Genomic DNA, 19,974 nt, shown 5'->3' on the forward strand with positions numbered 1-19,974 from the left:
TTTTAGAAAGGTACTGAAGACCAACTTGTTTGATAAATTTCATAAATTGAGTTTGTAATCTGTTATGTGTGTATGATTTTTTTTTATTTTTGTGAACCGCTTTGAAATGAAAGGTATAGCGGTATACAACTGTTGTTTTAATGTTATGTTATGTTTAATGTTGTCCTTCCCTAGAAAGGATACAGGACTGCACCGAAAGGGGTCAAGATTAGTCCTGAACCAAGTTTTTTTTTCTATTTTATCGTGTACAGATATTTTTAATGCTGAACTGTTTATAGATTTTGATTTTTCTTTGCCGTAATAAAAGTGGCCAGAATTACCCCCTATCCAGTCTATCTGTGGATACGTGTTTAGTTACCATATTTTTACATCTGAATTCTTAAAGGTTTACAAAGAAGATCTACCTCAGCTGAAAGAGCAATGCAAAGAGAAACAGAAAAGTACTGCCACCAAAAGGAAAGACCGTGCTCCGGTCAACAGCATAAGGTTACACTTTGTCCATGGGTACGTACTGCTGCTGTATCTCCTTTGTCTAGGCTCAGCGTCCAGTAAAAGAACAGTTCTGTAAACTAGATACCAGCATTTACATGCCATTGTGAGCATAAATATGGAGAATACTAGTGTGTATGCCAGTGTATCTCAAGCTGTGTGCCTCCTGAGATTCCAAGTGAGCCACGGCACACTGAGGAGAAAGAGAGGCGCCTGCCATCTGACTTCCCTACGCGGTACAGCGCCGGCGCTGCCCGATTCGCCGAAGGCCTGCATGTTTCCCCCTTCTCTCTAGCGTCCTACAGTTCCCCCCCTGGCCTCCCGGTCTCACCTTAAAAGCTATTTACAGCAGCCTACAGAGGATTGGCGGCAGGTAAAATAATTTTAATTTTCAATAAAGTGATTGAAATGTGTCAGTTTTGAGAATTTATATCTGCTGTGTATATGAAAAATGAATGGAAAAAATTGCATTACAATTAGTAAAGGGGATGGGATCTGGGGCAGAGCGTAGGTGGGCCTAGGGAGGTCTGTGGTTGGGGTACTCGGTTGATATTTGTTAGACTTAGGGGTACTTAGTTTGAAGTGGTTGAGAAACACCGCTGTAGGCAATCAGCTGGCGCCAGCGCCTCTCTTCTCTGGCCCTCTTCCCTGCTGGCACCCCTACTAGCGTCTCAGGGCCCATCTGGAGGGCCTCTGTACATACACGGACATCGACTTGATGATGTCACGCATACGCCTGATGTCATCACGGTGACGTCTGCGCACTTCTGGGTGCCTCAAGCCGTGGCCACTACCATTAGTGTGCCCCGGCTCGAGAAAGTTTGAGAGACACTGGTGTATGCACATATGTAGGGTTGTCTCACAAGTAGTAATAAGTCAGGAACAAAATATATATCATAAACAGTGGTGTGTTGCCAGCCAGCGGTGGGGGTTATCCACAAGAAAAAAATGATTTATAACAAAGTGAAGAAAAAGCCTCAAACGCATTATCAGAGACGGCAAACAACAGTGATTTTAAGCCGCTCACTTTCTTATCATCGGCTGCAAAAAAACTCCACACAATAATGCTAATTTCAATTAGGGACTAAGCCCACCACTGGGCACAGGGTTGAAGGGAAAAATAGAAAAAATATTTACTCAGCTTAAAGCAGTGGTTCCCAACCCTGTCCTGGAGGGACACCAGGCCAATTGGGTTTTCAGGCTAGCCCTAATGAATATGCATGAAGCAAATTTGCATGCCTATCACTTCCATCATATGCAAATCTCTCTCATGCATATTCATTAGGGCTAGCCTGAAAACCCGATTGGCCTGGTGTTCCTCCAGGACAGGGTTGGGAATCACTGGCTTAAAGTACTGGTACTCCAAAATATCGGCGGCGTCCTTTCAAGTAGCATTTCCAACCTCTGCTATGCTGCGCCACTGATAGAATAACTTCACACACTGAATTTTTGATCTCCAATCCTGTAGCCTCTGACAAGGCCCTGGTTTCGCCAGCACCGGCAGGACTGGCTTACAAAGAATCAGGTGGCTCGTCCCCTTTAACCTCCTCGGCGCTGCAATTCTACTTTCTTTGGGCCACCAGCAGCTCAGCGACGTAAGCCTGCTGCCGCCGGCCTGCCCCGAAAACTGCATCTTCAGCAAGTTTCTGTTCTTGTGGCAGCAGGACATGCAGAAAGCGGGGCTTCTGGGGGGTACGCTGACAGCAGTGGACTCACATGGTTGAGCTGCTGGCAGCCCAGAGAAAATAGAATTGGAGTGCCGAGGAGGTAAGAGGGGGAAGAGCCTCCGGATTCTTCGTTTTTGGCCCTGACAAACTAGCTTCCGAGGGTGGGGACAGGGGCAGGGCAGAGGGCGGAGTTATGTGTACTCTCTTTTTCAGATCAAAAATATGGTAACCCTACAAATATGTGCACTCTTATATGCAAATAGATCCAGGGGCAAAGTAAGGATGTGTGTGGAGGGTGCGAGGCACAGGCACCCATCCTCCTCTCTACCCCTCCCCCGCACGTATGTGGCTTTTCCCTTCCCTCGTACCTCTTTCATTTTCCCTGCTCGAGCAGCATTACGGACTTGCTGCCCGCATTGGCATCGCCTGTCTCCGACGTCACTTCCGGGCCCCACGTCTACTCATCCAGTTAAAAGCCTCCACGAACAGAGTTGTTTTAGTATCTTCCCAAATTTCTGAATATCCAAAAACAATCCCAATAATCCTGTCAAATCACTCCACAATAACACCCCTGCCATTGAGGCTGCACTTCTCCCTCCGTATTCGCTGTGATAGGGGATTAACAGAACCGCAAATACAGACAAACCGCAAATAACTTTTTCATATGTTATTTACTGTTTTCCATTAAAAACCATCGTGAATATGGTGAAACCGCGAATAACATGGTGGGAGACCTGGCCTGTTCCTGAAGGAGAGGCAAAACACGGTGAAGAAAGTGCCGGGAATCAGCGATTTTCTCTATGCAAGCGGACGTAATTTGGAGGGAGGAGCCAGCAAACTAAAAACCGTGAATAATCAAAACCGCGATTTCTGAAACCGCGAATACGGAGGGAGAAGTGTACAGATGCTTCCATATTTTCACAATGCGCATGTAAGAACTCATTTGTAGATAATTGCATCACTCCCTCTGACCTTAAAGATCTAAGAGGCTGCAAATATCTGCTTAATTTACATAGCATGTATTTGCAAGGGAGGCATAGGGGAAGCATGGGCGGATCAGAAAAGGAGTAGTGAGGGGCTGGCAGGCTCAGACTGGATAGGCCTTGTGGTTTATACCTGCTTTCATTATTCTCTGTTTCTATGTTAAATTAGCTGCTAATTGGTGTTAAGAAACCAATAATTGGCTGTAATCCAAGTTTATTTATCATTTGATATATCGTCTATCAAAGAATAGCCAAACGGTTTACAAAGAGAATTGTTTAAAATAGAGCTAAAAAATATTAAAAAGGTAATAAAGGCAAAAATGAGCTAAAAGAGACAAAAACAAGCATGACTAGAAGGGAAGGACATTAGGGAATGAAAAATACATAGCACAGGAGGGAAGGGGACGCTTCTAAAAAAGTGTTTTTGTTGTTTGCTGAGCTGAAGTCCTTGGTTTGAGGAGGGGGGGGTCTCTGATATCATAGGCATCTTTAAAGAGGAAAGTTTTAACTTTGGATCGAAATTTTTCGAGCAAGGGTTCTAGTTTGATTTGTAGAGGAAGGGCGTTCCAGAGTGTAGGTACAGTAACTGAAAAGATCGAGTGGAGTCGTAAAATAATTCGCAAGAGGAAAGAATAATAGATCCTGGTTGCTCGATCGAAGAGTGCGGGTAGAGATAATTGTTATGAAGTGGTGCCAATTGGCAGTAATTAACAGTTACGTGTGTAACTTTCCTTCGTCAGCATTCTACAAACCAAGCGTGCAAAATCCTTAGCAAGCAACTGCAACAGGAATGTGGAATGGGAGGGGCAAGTAAGGTCAGTGGAGTGTGCCTAGCACTTATGCGCATAGGTTATAGAACACTATGAATTATGTGCTAACCGACAGCAATTAGGTGTGAGTATTTCTACCGGCCGTTGAGCTAGCAAAGGTGCGTACACCTAATGTTAGGTGTGTAAGTGCCACTATTCATGTAATTGCCACTATAGCAGAGTTATTCAACCACCGGTCCATGGACCAGTGCCGGTCCACAGAAATTTCCTGCCGGTCCACAGGCCCAAAACAGTGTTCTTCAACCGCCAGTCCACGGTGCAATCGATGCGGTGTTATCTTCGAGCCAGCTCCTTCTTCCTAACTGATTCAGTGCACAAAGCCACGGGCAGTGGCTCCTATGCGCGTCCTGCGCCTGAACTGGAAGCCTTCTCTCTGACGTTGCAACGTCAGAGGGAAGGCTTCCAGATGAGGCACGGGACGTACAAGGTGCAATTAGTACTATTATGGGGGCGGGGTCTGGGGTGGAGATTGGATAGAGATGGGCGGGGTCTGGCCCACGACTTAGCCCAGTGTTGTTCAACCGCCGGTCCACGGACCAATAATTATTTTATTTCTGCCGGTCCATAGGTGTAAAAAGGTTGAAGAATACTGCGCTATAGCATTCATACTTAGTATGGATCATCTCTGCATCTAACTTCTGGCAACCTATAGAGAGTCACTCCATAGAGGACTGAATATCACCTTTATCCAGGTAGCTCTAGAAGTCGGCACTGAATCCAGATAGTCAGTGCTGGCCAGTATCCACATATTGGTAATGAATATCCAAATTTAATTCAGCCACAGATTTTTTTTTTTAATAAAACGCTGATCACCACAACTGAATTTTGACCCAACAAAGATTATAACAAAAATTATATGTTCATCTTGTTCCTAAATAAATTTTAAAGCTTGTGTAATTCTGCTTAGGCTTTTACAAGTAATTACATAAGGACAACCATCTACCCAGCATCCTGCTTCCAACTGTGGCCAATCCAAGTCACGTGTCCAAGTCACAAGTACGTGGCAGAATCTCAGTGTAGCAAGATTCCAGAACCCCAAAGAGTAGCAAGATTCCATGCTACTGATCCCAGGGTAAGCCCTGGCTATCTCAATAGCAGACCATGGTCCTTTCCTCTAGGAACTTGTCCAAATCGTTTTAAAACCCAAATATGCTAACCACTGTTACCACATGTTCCAGACCTTAACTATTCGTTAAGTGAAAAAATATTTCCTCCTATTCATTTCAAAAGTCTAAGTAGATTACATCTAGTGCATGCACTCTATCCAATTCTCTGATCGCCCAGTCAATGAATTCAATCAGATTCGTTTTTAGAAAAGCCATGTTGCCTCAGATCTTGTAACTGAGTAGATTCTAGGAAATTCACTATCCTTTCCTTCAGCAATGAAACATAGAAACATAGAAATAGACGGCAGATAAGGGCCACGGCCCATCTAGTCTGCCACCCCAATGACCCTCCCCTACCTTTCTCTGTGAATAGATCCCACGTGTCTATCCCATTTGGCCTTAAAATCAGGCACACTGTTGGCCTCAATAACCTCTAGTGGAAGACTATTCCAGCGATCAACCATCCTTTCAGTGAAAAAGAATTTCCCGGTGTCCCCGTGCAGTTTCCCGCCCCTGATTTTCCACGGATGCCCCCTTGTTGCCGCGGGACCCTTGAAAAAGAAGATATCCTCTTCCACCTCGATGCGGCCCGTGAGATACTTGAATGTCTCGATCATGTCACCCCTCTCTCTGCGTTCCTCGAGTGAGTACAGCTGCAACTTATCCAGCCGTTCCTCGTACGGGAGATCCTTGAGTCCCGAGACCATCCGGGTGGCCATTCTCTGGACCGACTCCAGTCTCGGCACATCCTTATGGTAATGCTCCCAATATTTTTCCCCTTCCTTTGTAATCACATTTTCATTAGGGTCTCCAGTTCCTTTAGTGGTTTCCTCAGGAGCTATATTTTAAACCTGGCTTCTGAAGTAGGCTTCTATGACAGAGTATAAGATAAAATGTTACAGAATAATTTTCTAATATTCTTTTTGTAGTGCCAGTCCATCTTAATAATTTATTCTTAACTATTCTTGTCTCCTATCACCAATACTTTTATGAATACTGTGGCTTGTATGCAATATGGACAAAGCATTCAGAAAGTCAATTTTCTTTTTCTTTTTTTTTGTAAAGATGCTTACGGGATTTTGCCTTGCAGTTAAAATGTCATTCTTTGTGCAAATCCCTGTTGGTGTCTGGCAGGTTTTGCCATTTGAAGGTCAATCTAGCCCTCATTCTGCAAGACCTTTGCCTCCCAGGACAAAAGTGTAAGGAACTGAATATTCACACAATGCGGATATTCACAAGAGATTTCTGTTTTTTCTTTACTTTTTTCATAAATGATGGACAAGCAAGAGTAAAAGTTTATGTACAGGAAGGGAGTAAAGAAATGCATTGAATTTTACTATCAAAACTGTCAAAATTCACTGGTCAGTACATATTCAAAGGGATGCAGGTTTATCAGCAGTCGCTGAGGGAGTAAAATTTCTATAGGTTGCCAAAAGTCATAAGTTCTATAACAGCAATTGTTTATGCAAGCTTTGAAAAACGGAGACACTCATAATTCAGCCCGTGGGATAGAGATTTAATAGTAGACATTCAGAATACAGTGGTACCTCGGTTTACAAGTGCACCGGTTTGCGAGTGTTTTGCAAGACGAGCAAAACATTCGCAAAATCGGCGCCTCGGAAACCGAGCTTGCCTCAATTTGCATGCGGCGCCCCCATGCGATCCGGCACCCTCCCCCCGCGATCCGGCATCCCCCCGTTCGCGTCGCACCCCCCCCCCCTCGCCGCGATCTGAAATCCCCCAGACCCACCCGAACATGCTGCTTACTCCCATCTGACCACCGGCACCAACGCGCAGGACAAGCAATATTCCATGCTGCCAATACAGGGCAAGCAGTGGCTTCCCCCATGTCTTTCTCAATAACAGACTATGGACTTTTCCTCCAGGAACTTGTCCAAACCTTTCTTAAAACCAGCTACGCTAAGCACCAGTGCGTGTCGTAACTTTTAAATAAAGTACTGTATGTCAATATTTTATTTATTCTTTGTTCTACTGGTCTCAGACACACCACTCCATTGCCTACCAAGAACTTTTAGCGGAGAGAATTAGATGGCTCTTCATCTTTGGCCCAACAAATTATTATCCATGACCTAATCTTTACTCATTCTTTATAATTTATAGTGAAATTAATAAATTAGTAATACTTTCCGAAAACAACTGAAAACCTGGCTTTTCTCTAACATATAACATCTCTTCTCCTGATTACATCCCCTCTTTTATATGCTTTTGTAAATCCTTCTCCTCTCTCTTCCTTTATTTTTAAGCTTTGTAAACCGTGTCGAGCTCCACTTCCGTGGAGATGATGCGGTATATAAACTTAAGGCTTAGTTTAGTTTAATAAAAGTTCAAAAACTTAGCTTACCTTAATGTGCGTAACCCGGGAGGGAATGGCCCGACATGTTTCGCACTGTCGTGCTTTATCAAGGGTTCCCCCGCGGCCGCTAATGTCATCTGACTCCTCTACTGCTTAAAGAGCTCGGATGACAGTAGCCGTCGCGGGGGACCCTTGATAAAGCACAACAGTGCAAAAAAGGTCTTGCTAGGCGGTGGAGTGGTGGGTCTGAGGCCAGTAGAACAAAGAATAAAATAAAATATTGACATCCAGTACTTTATTTAGAATTTTGATGAGTGTTCTGGATATATTTTGGATTCTGACATCAAGATCTTGGAGCTGTCGTAACTTTTAGGCATAGGCCAAGGAAAACCAGGTCTAAATACCTACGCCTATCTTCTGCACAGATTGAGTGTATTCTATAGCAGTGTACATAAATTATAGGAATGTCCATTATCCGCCCCTAATCCTTTCCTAACCACACCCCCTTTTCAGTTTTGCGCACTAGGATTGATGCACAGCACTTGGATGAATGGACAGGATTCACTAACCTGCCAGATCGGGCAATTCAGAAAAAAAAAATATGCAGATGGGGGCGATCGGAGGAACGCCTCTGTCTGCCTGCATGGATCGCGCATACGCGATCCGCGCACATTCACAGACCATAGGAGCAGCGATCTTTTTTTAAACTTTTTTGTATTTTGGGCGGCAGGACTTCGGGGAGACTGAACCAAACGCCGGCGCCTCCGCTGACCCCCAACCCGCGTGGCTCCCAGAAAGCTGGTCCCGCTCTTGCCAGCTGCCGCCCTCACTAATAATAAAAAGATAAATGGAGCCCGTGGTTTTAACCCGCTTAGAGCCCGCGGGTTAAAACCACGGGCTTGTACTGCGGGGAAGGGTGGGAGAGTCGAGGCAGGCAGGAAATCATGGCAGTTCGGGGCAGGCAGGAGAAGAGCATCGGAAAGACGAGCAGCAGGAGATAAGAAGCAGGGCAGCATTTGGGGGCGAGCAGGCAGGAGAGATTGCAGGGCAGAGAGCAGGGCTTCCAGTCGGAAAGACATTTTCGACTGGTCCCCAGCAGTCGCTTCTTCAGGTGATCGGCCAGCCCAGTCAGATCAGAAATTTGGTGTAGTGAATCGGGTCACTGTCCAATTTGCATGCATTTCACCTCATTTGCATGCACGGATTCGAAGCGGATCGCAGGAGAGGTAAGTGAATCAGGCCAGATGGAAATTTGATAGTAAAGGGGTCGCAAACCGATCGGCCAATTATCAGCACTGATTAGGTTTGTTAAACAAGTTGTGCATACAAATTGTCTGTACAGTGGCGCAGTAAGGAAGGGGTAGGGAGGTGGCCCTCCCTGGGCGCCACGTTGGTGAGGGTGCTGGCACCCCTCCTCCTCTCCACCCCCTGCCTCTTCCCTCTCCTCCCCTCGCCACGCCCCGTACCTCTAGTTGTTCACCACCGCTAGCAAGAACTTCAGCGTGTTTCTCGCAACCGCGTCATCTCTCCCGCTGATGTCACTTTTGGGTGCCCTGCATAGTGACGTCAGAGGGAAAGGAAAGGGGTGCGCATGCGGCAGGGGGGATCAGGGGAGCAGAGACAAGGGCGGGAGAGGGGTGCCACCCGCCACTGTCTGTAAACACTAATTGGCACTCACAACTTAAGGCGCCGTATACAGAATTTGGGGGCGAGTTACTAAAGTAATATTTAACACATTCCCCCCCCCCCCCCAAAGACTGAAAACAAAGGATGTATTTTTCTCTTTTGCTAGTTACCGAGGTTATGACTGTAGGAGCAATCTGTTCTACACTCAGACGGGTGAGATTGTGTACCATGTTGCGGCAGTGGGTGTGGTGTACAACCGGCAGCAGAACACGCAGCGTTTCTATTTGGGACACGATGACGACATCCTCTGCCTGGCTCTCCATCCCCTGAAAGATTATGTGGCAACAGGCCAGGTATGGTAAAGAAGATGGGTCGTCGCTTACTGAAAAAAAGAAAAAAAAAATCCTGGATTATTTCACTAACACCCCCCCCCCCATTACAAAACTGTACAGTGGTACCTCGGTTTACGAGTGCACCGGTTTGCGAGTGTTTTGCAAGATGAGCAAAACATTTGCAAAATCGGCGCCTCGGAAACCGAGCGCACTTTGATTTGCGAGCGCCCCCCCCTGCGAACCGGCACCCTCCCCCCTGCGATCCGGCACCCCTCCCCCGCCGCGACCTGAGGTCCCCCCAACCCACTCGAACCCTCTTCTTACTTTTCTGTAGCCTCCGCAGCGGCACCGGCACCAGCATGTCCTGTGCGTGGTGCCGGTGCCTGAAGATCTGCTTCCTGTGCAAGGCCTGAGAGTTCACGTTGAACGTGAACTCTCACGTCGAACGTGAACTCTCAAGGCCCAGCGTAGGAAGCAGATCTTCAGGCACCGGCACCACGCACAGGACATGCTGGTGCCGGTGCCGCTGCGGAGGCTACAGAAAAGTAAGAAGAGGGTTCGGGTGGGTTGGGGGGACCTCAGGTCGCGGCGGGGGGGTGCCCGATGGCGGTGGGGGGTGCCGGTTCGCGGGGGGGGGGGGGAGCAGCGCTGCTGGCCTCGGGGAGAGGGGGGAAGGTGGGGGGTGGAAACATATCAAAGCAAGTTTCCTTTACTTCCTATGGGGAAACTTGCTTTGATATACGAGCATTTTGGATTACGAGCATGCTCCTGGAACGGATTAGCACTGGCTGCGGTAGTAACAGCTCCGTCGCTCATTCCTATGAGCGTCAGAGCTGTTACCGCCACAGCCAGTGCTAAAAACCATGCCACAGTTTTGTAAAAGGAGGGGGTGGGAGTGTATTTGCAATTTGAATATGTTTTTTTAAAATTAGCATGACAGATGTGTGTTGATGTATGCGTAAGAGGCATGTGCTGTAGTTGTAAATTGCATGGGTGCTTTAATACATGTATTAGAAGCAAATGTCCAGATAAGCCACCGGCATTGTTTCCCTTTGAGAATTGCTAAATACAAGGTAGCAGGTTATCATTAGTATTACTGATGTACAATCACATAAAACAGTCAATAAAAACATACATTAAAATACTGATACAAAAATAATCCAAAAAAATAAAAAAAAACTAAATTGCATTAAAAGCCAATATTTTAAGCCACTGTTTTTAAAAGCAGACAGCTCCCTTTCATTTTTCTTTGCACTGCCTATTTATGCAAGGGGGGGGGGAGGATGAAATAGAGTGCACCTGGCTAAAAATCAAATGTGTGTGTGCTGTTTACTCCTGTAACCTAAACATGCCTAAAAGATCATGTCTTCTACATGTAGCTCAAGGCGTGCTTCTAGCCATATTACAGAAGTCCTAATTGTACAGAAGCAAGAGTCTGCTCCTTGTGGTGTTACTTCTGCAGTATTTTTGCTAATTATCTCCCCCCCCACAATAGAGATTTCTACCATGGCCTGGAGCGCTAAATGTTTCGATGCTGCTCCAACGCTCATAGAATTCCTATAAGCGTCGGAGCAGCTTCGGAACATTTAGCGCCTTGAGCCTTGGTAGAAACCTCTATCACAGCTTAGTAAAAAAGATATAAATGCAGTTCCTTCTGATGTTTCACTAATTAAATATATGTTTGATCAACAATGGCTTTAAACAATGTTCTGAAACCTGGGATTCTTTTAAATTGTATCATCATTTTCCTTAAACTGCCTGACCATCCAACGGATTTTCTGAAGAAATAATTCATGATAAATATAAGAACATAAGAACATAAGCAATGCCTGCGCTGGGTCAGACCTGAGGTCCATCGTGCCCAGCAGTCCGCTCACGCGGCGGCCCAACAGGTCCAGGACCTGTGCAGTAATCCTCTATCTATACCCCTCTATCCCCTTTTCCAGCAGGAAATTGTCCAATCCTTTCTTGAACCCCAGTTACGCCCTCTGGAAGCGCATTCCAGGTGTCCACCACACGTTGGGTAAAGAAAAACTTCCTAGCATTCATTTTGAATCTGTCCCCTTTCAACTTTTCCAAATGCCTTCTTGTTCTTTTATTATTCGAAAGTTTGAAGAATCTGTCCCTCTCTACTCTCTCTCTATGCCCTTCATGATCTTATAAGTCTCTATCATATCCTCTCTAAGTCTCCTCTTCTCCAGGGAAAAGAGTCCCAGTTTCTCCAATCTTTCTCTATCTATCTCTCTTTCTCTCTGTCTCCCTTTCTCTCTCTCTTTCTGTCCCTCTCTACTCTCTCTATGCCCTTCATGATCTTATAAGTCTCTATCATATCCCCTCTAAGTCTCCTCTTCCCCAGGGAAAAGAGACTCAGTTTCTCCAATCTCTCTCTCTCTCTCTCTATTTCTCTCTGTCTCCCTTTCTCTCTCTATTTCTGTCTCTCTCCCTTTCTCTCTCTCTTTCTGTCCCTCTCTACTCTCTCTATGCCCTTCATGATCTTGTAAGTCTCTATCATATCCCCTCTAAGTCTCCTCTTCTCCAGGAAAAAGAGACCAGTTTCTCCAATCTTTCTCTTTCTCTCTCTCTCTATTTCTGTCTCTCTCCTTTTCTCTCTCTCTCTCTCTCTCTCTGTCTCCCTTTCTCTCTCTATGCCCTTCATGATCTTGTAAGTCTCTATCATATCCCCTCTAAGTCTCCTCTTCTCCAGGGAAAAAAGACTCAGTTTCTCCAATCTTTCTTTCTCTCTCTATATATATTTCTGTCTCTCTCTATTTCTGTCTCTCTATTTTCTCTCTCTCTATTTCTCTGTCTCCCTTTCTCTCTCTTTCTGTCCCTCTCTACTCTCTCTATGCCCTTCATGATCTTGTAAGTCTCTATCATATCCCCTCTAAGTCTCCTCTTCTCCAGGGAAAAGAGTCCCAATTCCTCCAATCTTTCTCTATCTATCTATCTCTATTTCTGTCTCTCTCCCTTTCTCTCTCTCTTTCTTACTCTCTCTGTCTCTCTCTCTCTATTTCTCTCTGTCTCCCTTTCTCTCTCTCTTTCTGTCCCTCTCTACTCTCTCTATGCCCTTCATGATCTTGTAAGTCTCTATCATATCCCCTCTAAGTCTCCTCTTCTCCAGGGAAAAGAGTCCCAGTTCCTCCAATCTTTCTCTCTCTCTCTATTTCTGTCTCTCTCCCTTTCTCTCTCTCTTTCTGTCCCTCTCTACTCTCTTTATGCCCTTCATGATCTTGTAAGTCTCTATCATATCCCCTCTAAGTCTCCTCTTCTCCAGGGAAAAGAGTCCCAGTTCCTCCAATCTTTCTCTATCTATCAATCTCTATTTCTGCCTCTCTCCCTTTCTCTCTCTCTTTCTTTCTTTCTCTCTCTCTCTCTATTTCTCTCTGTCTCCCTTTCTCTCTCTCTTTCTGTCCCTCTCTACTCTCTCTATGCCCTTCATGATCTTGTAAGTCTCTATCATATCCCCTCTAAGTCTCCTCTTCTCCAGGGAAAAGAGACTCAGTTTCTCCAATCTTTCTCTCTCTCCCTCTCTTTCTCTCTGTCTCCCTTTCTCTCTCTCTTTCTGTCCCTCTCTACTCTCTCTATGCCCTTCATGATCTTATAAGTCTCTATCATATCCTCTCTAAGTCTCCTCTTCTCCAGGGAAAAGAGTCCCAGTTACTCCAATCTTTCTCTATCTATCTCTCTTTCTCTCTGTCTCCCTTTCTCTCTCTCTTTCTGTCCCTCTCTACTCTCTCTATGCCCTTCATGATCTTATATGTCTCTATCATATCCTCTCTAAGTCTCCTCTTCTCCAGGGAAAAGAGACTCAGTTTCTCCAATCTCTCTCTCTCTCTCTCTCTATTTCTCTCTGTCTCCCTTTCTCTCTCTCTTTCTGTCTCTCTCCCTTTCTCTCTCTCTTTCTGTCCCTCTCTACTCTCTCTATGCCCTTCATGATCTTGTAAGTCTCTATCATATCCCCTCTAAGTCTCCTCTTCTCCAGGAAAAAGAGACCAGTTTCTCCAATCTTTCTCTTTCTCTCTCTCTCTATTTCTGTCTCTCTCCTTTTCTCTCTCTCTCTCTCTCTGTCTCCCTTTCTCTCTCTATGCCCTTCATGATCTTGTAAGTCTCTATCATATCCCCTCTAAGTCTCCTCTTCTCCAGGGAAAAAAGACTCAGTTTCTCCAATCTTTCTTTCTCTCTCTATATATATATTTCTGTCTCTCTATTTTCTCTCTCTCTATTTCTCTCTGTCTCCCTTTCTCTCTCTTTCTGTCCCTCTCTACTCTCTCTATGCCCTTCATGATCTTGTAAGTCTCTATCATATCCCCTCTAAGTCTCCTCTTCTCCAGGGAAAAGAGACCCAGCTTCTCCAATCCCTCAGCGTATGAAAGGTTTTCCATCCCCTTTATCAGACGTGTCGCTCTCCTCTGAACCCTCTCGAGTAACGCCTTATCCTTCTTAAGGTACGGCGACCAATATTGGACGCAGTACTCCAGATGCGGACGCACCTTCGCCCGATACAACGGCAGGATAGCTTCTTTCGTTCTGGTTGCAATACCCTTCTTGATTATGCCTAGCATTCTGTTTGCCTTCTATTTATTGAAATAGTATAAGAAGGCGTCGCATGTAGCTCATTTTTACATTATATTTTTCTGTCCAAAGTAGGCTAATGAACCAGAAAACCTCAAGAGTATTCTTAACTATGGTGTTGCTGAAAATTAGACAGTGCCTCATGCAAACTTTCCATTGGAGAATGCATACATAATAGAAGTCAGCCTTACTGTTAGAGATGGACAGACAGAGAAGGTGCCAGAAAGATTTCCTGAAACAATAGGAGCTGTGATCTGAAACTTGACAAAGTGTGGAAAATGTAAAATAAGCTGACAGGCTGGTTACATCAGAGAAGCGTGATAGCCTAGGAGAACTGCAATTCCTAAATTACAGTGGGACATGCCTTACACAGCACTGTACAGGCAGAAAAAATACACTGCAATATTTGCTATGTACGTTTGTGAAAACTTCTGGATCCGGTGGAGGGTTTTTTTTTTTCTTTTTTTATAAATATTACGCAATAACTTTTTGCAGTTATTGTGCCATAACAAAACCTCAGCATCAACTGCAAAACATCAAGATCCTGAAGGTCATAGAAAAAGTGGACAGGGACAGATTTTTCAGATTATGGGGAAACACAAGTACAAGGGGGCACTCGGGAGAAATTAAAAGGGGACAGGCTTAGAACAAACGCTAGGAAGCACTTTTTCACCCAGAGGGTGGTGGATACGTGGAACGCACTTCCAGAGGCTGTGATAGGCCAGAACATGCTACAGGGCTTCAAAGAAGGTTTGGATAGGTTCCTGGAAGACAAGGGAATTGAGGGGTACAGATAAGGACTGAGGTTAGGATATAGAGATAGGAGTAGAGAGAGGTTATTAGAAATAGTCAAGGACCACTGCTCGGGCAGTGGGTCTGATGGGCTGCCGCAGGAGCGGACTGGTGGGCACGATGGACCTCTGGTCTGACTCAGCGGAGGCAACTTCTTATGTTCTAATTCCGTTGCAGCAGTTCTGTGTGGAACTGCCTTTATGGGAAATGAGTGTATTTTATTTATTAAAAAAAACTTATACCCCGCTTAAACCTAAGCAGTTCACGTAACACATACTACACAGTCTAGGTCACAGTACAAAAAAAATAAATAACATTCACCTAAACAGTCTTCAAATAAAAATATAATGCAAAAGATTTCATTAGAAAAGCTTCTGTAAATAAAGTTGTAAGTCTGCAGTTCTGTGCTAAACATTAGGCCCGAGTCCTTATGTCAGCCAAATAGCTGAAGTACGGTAAATGCTTGTGCTTAAGTGTAAGCAGTTAAGTGCATAACCACCACTGTTCTGGTTTTTTCTTATTTCCAAGAGAAAACTGGACAGAACTCTAGTTCTTATGGAAAAAATGTTTGGAGAATAAAGGAACAGTAAAATTGTCTTTAAATAATGGACATCAGTATGAGCCTTGGTGATGCCGCACGAGAGATTATTTGGCTCAGGCAGAAACTCATTAGTGACTAGCACTAGACTTTAAGTCTAAATAAGGACTGCCTGATACATCACATATAAATTTCAACAAACATTTTCTCCAGTGGAACTGACCATCGACTATCTCCCAAGGCTAAAAAAATATATATAAGGTGCTAGAAAAAATACATAAAAAAAGCTTAGAAAAAGTTATAAAGTGCAGGTGCAAACACTTAACAAACTATCAGGTTGAACCCAGTCCATGAATCGCGTCTTGTTCCCATAAAAACCTGTAAGCATGAAAAGTCCATGTGAAAATTAATCATACGATGAAAATCAAAAAAATGGGAAAAATTGATAAATATAACTCATAACAAAAACAATAGTTCCATTGATGTGAGTGTGTCTTCTTTAGCAGATTATAAGAACATAAGAACATAAGCAGTGCCTCCGCCGGGTCAGACCATAGGTCCATCCCGCCCAGCAGTCCGCTCCCGCGGCGGCCCAAACAGGTCACGACCTGTCTGAATCACCAGAAGGGACCCCCTTGCCACCTTGGTTTCCCATTGAGTCCTATCTTCCCATCGAAGTCCTAACCCTCCGGTCTTGCACATGCACGACCTGGTTGGGTTTCTATACTTATTACCTGGTTAGCTTTCTATACCTGTGTTACATCCCAGCTCCTCCCTCAGTATCCCACGATCCCTTTATCCCTCAGGAATCCGTCCAATCCCTGTTTGAATGGATTTAGGGTTATAGTTGTTGAGCTGTTTTTTCTTATAACATCATTTTTGATAATGTTTTTTTAAAGATACTATCATACATAAAAAAGATACTATGTATTTTTTTTAGATATGATTTCTTTGAAATGTTTTTCTATGTATATGTAAAACGAGTAAATGATCATTCTTAAACATATGATTATATTTGTTTTTATGTGTTTTACATTTTAATTCTTCTATTTTTTATATTCAATTGTTTATGTAATGATTTGGTTGTCTCTGTTCTTGATATTTTATCGACTCCTGATGGAGACCTTTCAGCCAAAACACAGGCCTGGGTCGAGTCTTCTTGAATCCAATAAAGCTTTTTCGAACCCCATAATTAGAGTTTACGTACCAAACCCTTGAAAACCCTGGCCTACATTTCTGGCGTCTATCGTTCCTGGAGGCGCAATTCTCTAAAGGGCACCATGGTGTGATTCACACACGATCGGTGGCCTCTTTTTAGGCGGCTGCCAATTTCGGCACTGTGTAGAGAATCTGGGCCAGGGTGCCTATGTAAAAAGTCCAAAAAGGGTCCTACTTTGTAAAGACATACAATAGGTGCCCATTTGCCTTGAAATAGACACCCGGAACGTTCCCTTTTAGAGCACAAACCCTCTCATACAAATTTATAACTGCTTCAAAAACTGCTGTAAATGGATGTTTGTGTTCTATATAAACTTGGTCCGAAAGCAACAGATCTGCACTGAATTTGGTGAAGCCAAGCACAAAAAAGAAAGAAAGTGCGGAGGTGGTGTTTATGATGCAGGCGTTTATGCTGCCAATAAAATGGGGAGTGCGTGGCGCAGTGGTTAAAGCTAAAGCCTCAGCACCCTGAGGTTATGGGTTCAAATCCACGCTGCTCTTTGTGACCCTGGGCAAGTCACTTAATCCCCTCATTGCCCCAGGTCCATTAGATAGATTGTGAGCCCACCAGGACAGAAAAGGAAAAATCCTTGAGTGCCTGAATAAAATTCATGTAAACCGTTCTGAGCTCCCCTGGGAGAACGGTATAGAATGCCTCATTCCACCAATAAGAGCCAACTTCATCAGTGATGTCACAATGGCCTGATTGTCCTGTACTTGGCTCACTTTTACTTCATTTAGATTTCTAGAGTGGCGCAGTGGTTAAAGCTACAGCCTCAGCACCCCAAGGTTGTGGGTTCAAACCCACGCTGCTCCTTGTGACCCTGGGCAAGTCACTTAATCCCCCCATTGCCCCAGGTACATTAGATAAATAGTGAGCCCACCAGGACAGAGTAAATGCTTGTGTATCTGAATAAATTCATGTAAACCATTCTGAGCTCCCTTGGGAGAATGGTATAGAAAATTGAACAAATAAATAAATGATTTAGAGTCACATTAAAACAGCAGAATCCATATATGCTAAAAATGTGGAGTAGGGATTGGGAAGTAATGTCAACCTGGTGGATTTGTGCCTCTGAGACTACAGAGAGTTCGAATGGATTTTGCTAAATAAATATACAAGTAAGAGCTGAAAATTAAAGTGCAATGTTTGCCTTTTGTTTAAAGGTGGGTCGCGATTCTGCCGTCCATGTCTGGGATGCAGAAACCATGAAACCTCTTTCAGTATTAAAGGGCTATCACCTCTATGGAGTCTGCGCGGTGGATTTTTCAGGTATTACTGCTTCTAGTATTATTTTAGAAGATATTTTCGTGGTGGTTCAGTGGCAGTGGTGGGTGGTGTTATTTTATTTTAAATATTTATAGCCCGTTGCATCCACAGTTCAGTGTGGGTTACATAAGAACATATACAATAACATTTTCCACTTAAAACCATTTGTGTATATATAGTGTTGAAGGCACATAGAACTTCCCTCTCTCACAGCCTAAACTACATAAAGTGCCTGAGAAAAGGCTATGAAATGCATAATATACATTTAAGTGCATAAAATATATAGGAGAATAGAAAATAATATCAAAGGCAAAATTTAAAAAAAGTAGAAAGGCAAAAAATAAACATAAACTTAGCAGAAAAGCAAAATAAAATGCAGGAGAACAGGATTCATTTCCTCTTCTTGCTGTATGTGAGATTCTCGGCTGTTGTGCAATAGCAACACCTAGTGGCCAGAGTTGAGATGCACACATATTGGGCTATGGAGGGAGCTGTGGCCCTAGCCAAGGGCTGTTGCTGTAAGGGCTGAGTTATATGTGAAGAAGAGGATTCAAAAGTGGAGGATCAGCCCCAAGGTAGTTATGAACGAGAGTTGCATAGCGCTGTACTGTGACTGCACTGAAAGCATAAACGAACAGGAGGAGAAGCAAGGTGATTCAGTACAGTACGGATTTATTCATGTCTGTTTTGACCTTTGATTCGAATGTCAGACTTCACTTGTGGCTCTTATCAATCTGTTTGTGTTCTAGAAGTGGTTTTAGAATGTGAATATGAAGATACGTGAAGGCAAATGAATTCAAGCAGCGGTGTAGCCAGGGCTACGATTTTGGGTGGTCCCACAGTTAACTTGGGTAGCCGCAGCAATTCATCTTCGCTGCCTGCATCAACCCCTGCAGGCTTCCCTCCACTGCATCCCGCCAGTAAGAGGAATAATGGGAAAAACGCCAGCTAAAAAATGCTCACTGCTATTGGCTGAATATCTATCCCAACCTGTTTATGATGTCATGTCTTTCCAAGATGAGTTTCATTCTGGTACAGTGGGTAATTTCAGTGACGTAGTAGTCTGCCTCGGGCACCAGCACCCGTCCTCCCCACCCCCGCCAATTCCCCCGTACCTTTTTAGATTGTAAACAACTTTTATTGACAAAAAAGACCGGCAGAACCAGAGGAAAACAACAGGGTACAGAAGACAACGAACATAGGCGGGAGATCCACTTAACAAAGCACTTCAGTACAAAGACATGCATCATTTACAGCCACCCACAAACCCCCTTCTCCCCCCTCCCCCAAGGCTCTCCCACCATCCCCCGTCCCCCCCGCCCCCTACCCTCCCAAGATGGAGGGGAGGGGGAAATGCAAGGGCAGCGCCAGAGCGTACGGAAGTCATAGGACCCCCGGAGCCCGAAAGCCCCCCCCCCAAAAAAAAAAGGGGGGGAACCAGGCAATCGAAACCTACATAGAAAAGAAAAACACCAACAAAAGTCCCCCAGGGTCTGGATTCTGATGACCCCAGGGCACCCCCCCGTACCTTTTTAATGTTCACGGCGCGAGCAGCAACCCCCAACCTTCTGCTCATGCCAGCATCAGTTCTTCCTCTGATGTCATTTCCTGGACCCACGGCCCAGGAAGTGATGGCAGAGGCAAAGCCGATGCTGATGCAAGCAGCAGGTTGGGGTTGCTGCTTGCACTGCAAATGTTAAAGAGCTGCGGGGGAAGGGAAGGGGCACGGAGAAGAGGGCGGGGGAAGGGCACCACCGCCCTGGGCACCTCTCACCCTCGCTACGCCAAAGGGTAATTTTCTGTTCCTGGAGAGCTTGCAAGGAGTAGAGTGGAGGTGTGGCCTAGTGGTTAGAGCAGCTGCCTCAGAACCCTGCGGTTGTGAGTTCGATTCTCACTGCAGCTCCTTGTGACTCTGGGCAAGTCACTTAAAACTCCCATTGCCCCAGGTACAAAATAAGTCCCTGTCTGGTTGCAATCAAAGTGATTTACATATTTTAAACAGAAAAAGCAGTATATCAAGTCCCTTACCCTTTACAATCAAGCTATTGTGACATCACTGACAAGGTTGACTCTTATTGGTGGAATGAGGCATTATGACATCACAAGCTTAGGTTACCAGAGACTGAAACTCTTCACACTAAGGGGGGAAGTTAGCAACATAGGCCACCGGGAGTGGAGGAGTGGCCCAATGATTAGAGCAGCTGTCTCAGCACCCTGAGGTTGTGAGTTCAATTCCT

At 44.7% G+C, this 19,974-nt stretch overlaps 1 protein-coding gene across 2 annotated transcripts in view; it reads left to right on the forward strand.

Moving 5' to 3' along the window:
- EML5 (EMAP like 5) overlaps window positions 1-19,974 on the forward strand; it is a 382,142-nt gene that overhangs the window by 210,943 nt on the left and 151,225 nt on the right. For both annotated transcript variants that reach the window (XM_033952880.1, XM_033952881.1), the window contains exons 13-15: window positions 386-504; window positions 9,182-9,368; window positions 17,635-17,740. In XM_033952880.1, the coding sequence (XP_033808771.1) occupies window positions 386-504; window positions 9,182-9,368; window positions 17,635-17,740 (412 nt within the window). The remainder of the gene's footprint in view (window positions 1-385; window positions 505-9,181; window positions 9,369-17,634; window positions 17,741-19,974) is intronic.

Source organism: Geotrypetes seraphini, chromosome 7, assembly GCF_902459505.1.
Source record: "Geotrypetes seraphini chromosome 7, aGeoSer1.1, whole genome shotgun sequence".
In the NCBI taxonomy this organism is placed as follows: Eukaryota; Metazoa; Chordata; class Amphibia; order Gymnophiona; family Dermophiidae; genus Geotrypetes; species Geotrypetes seraphini.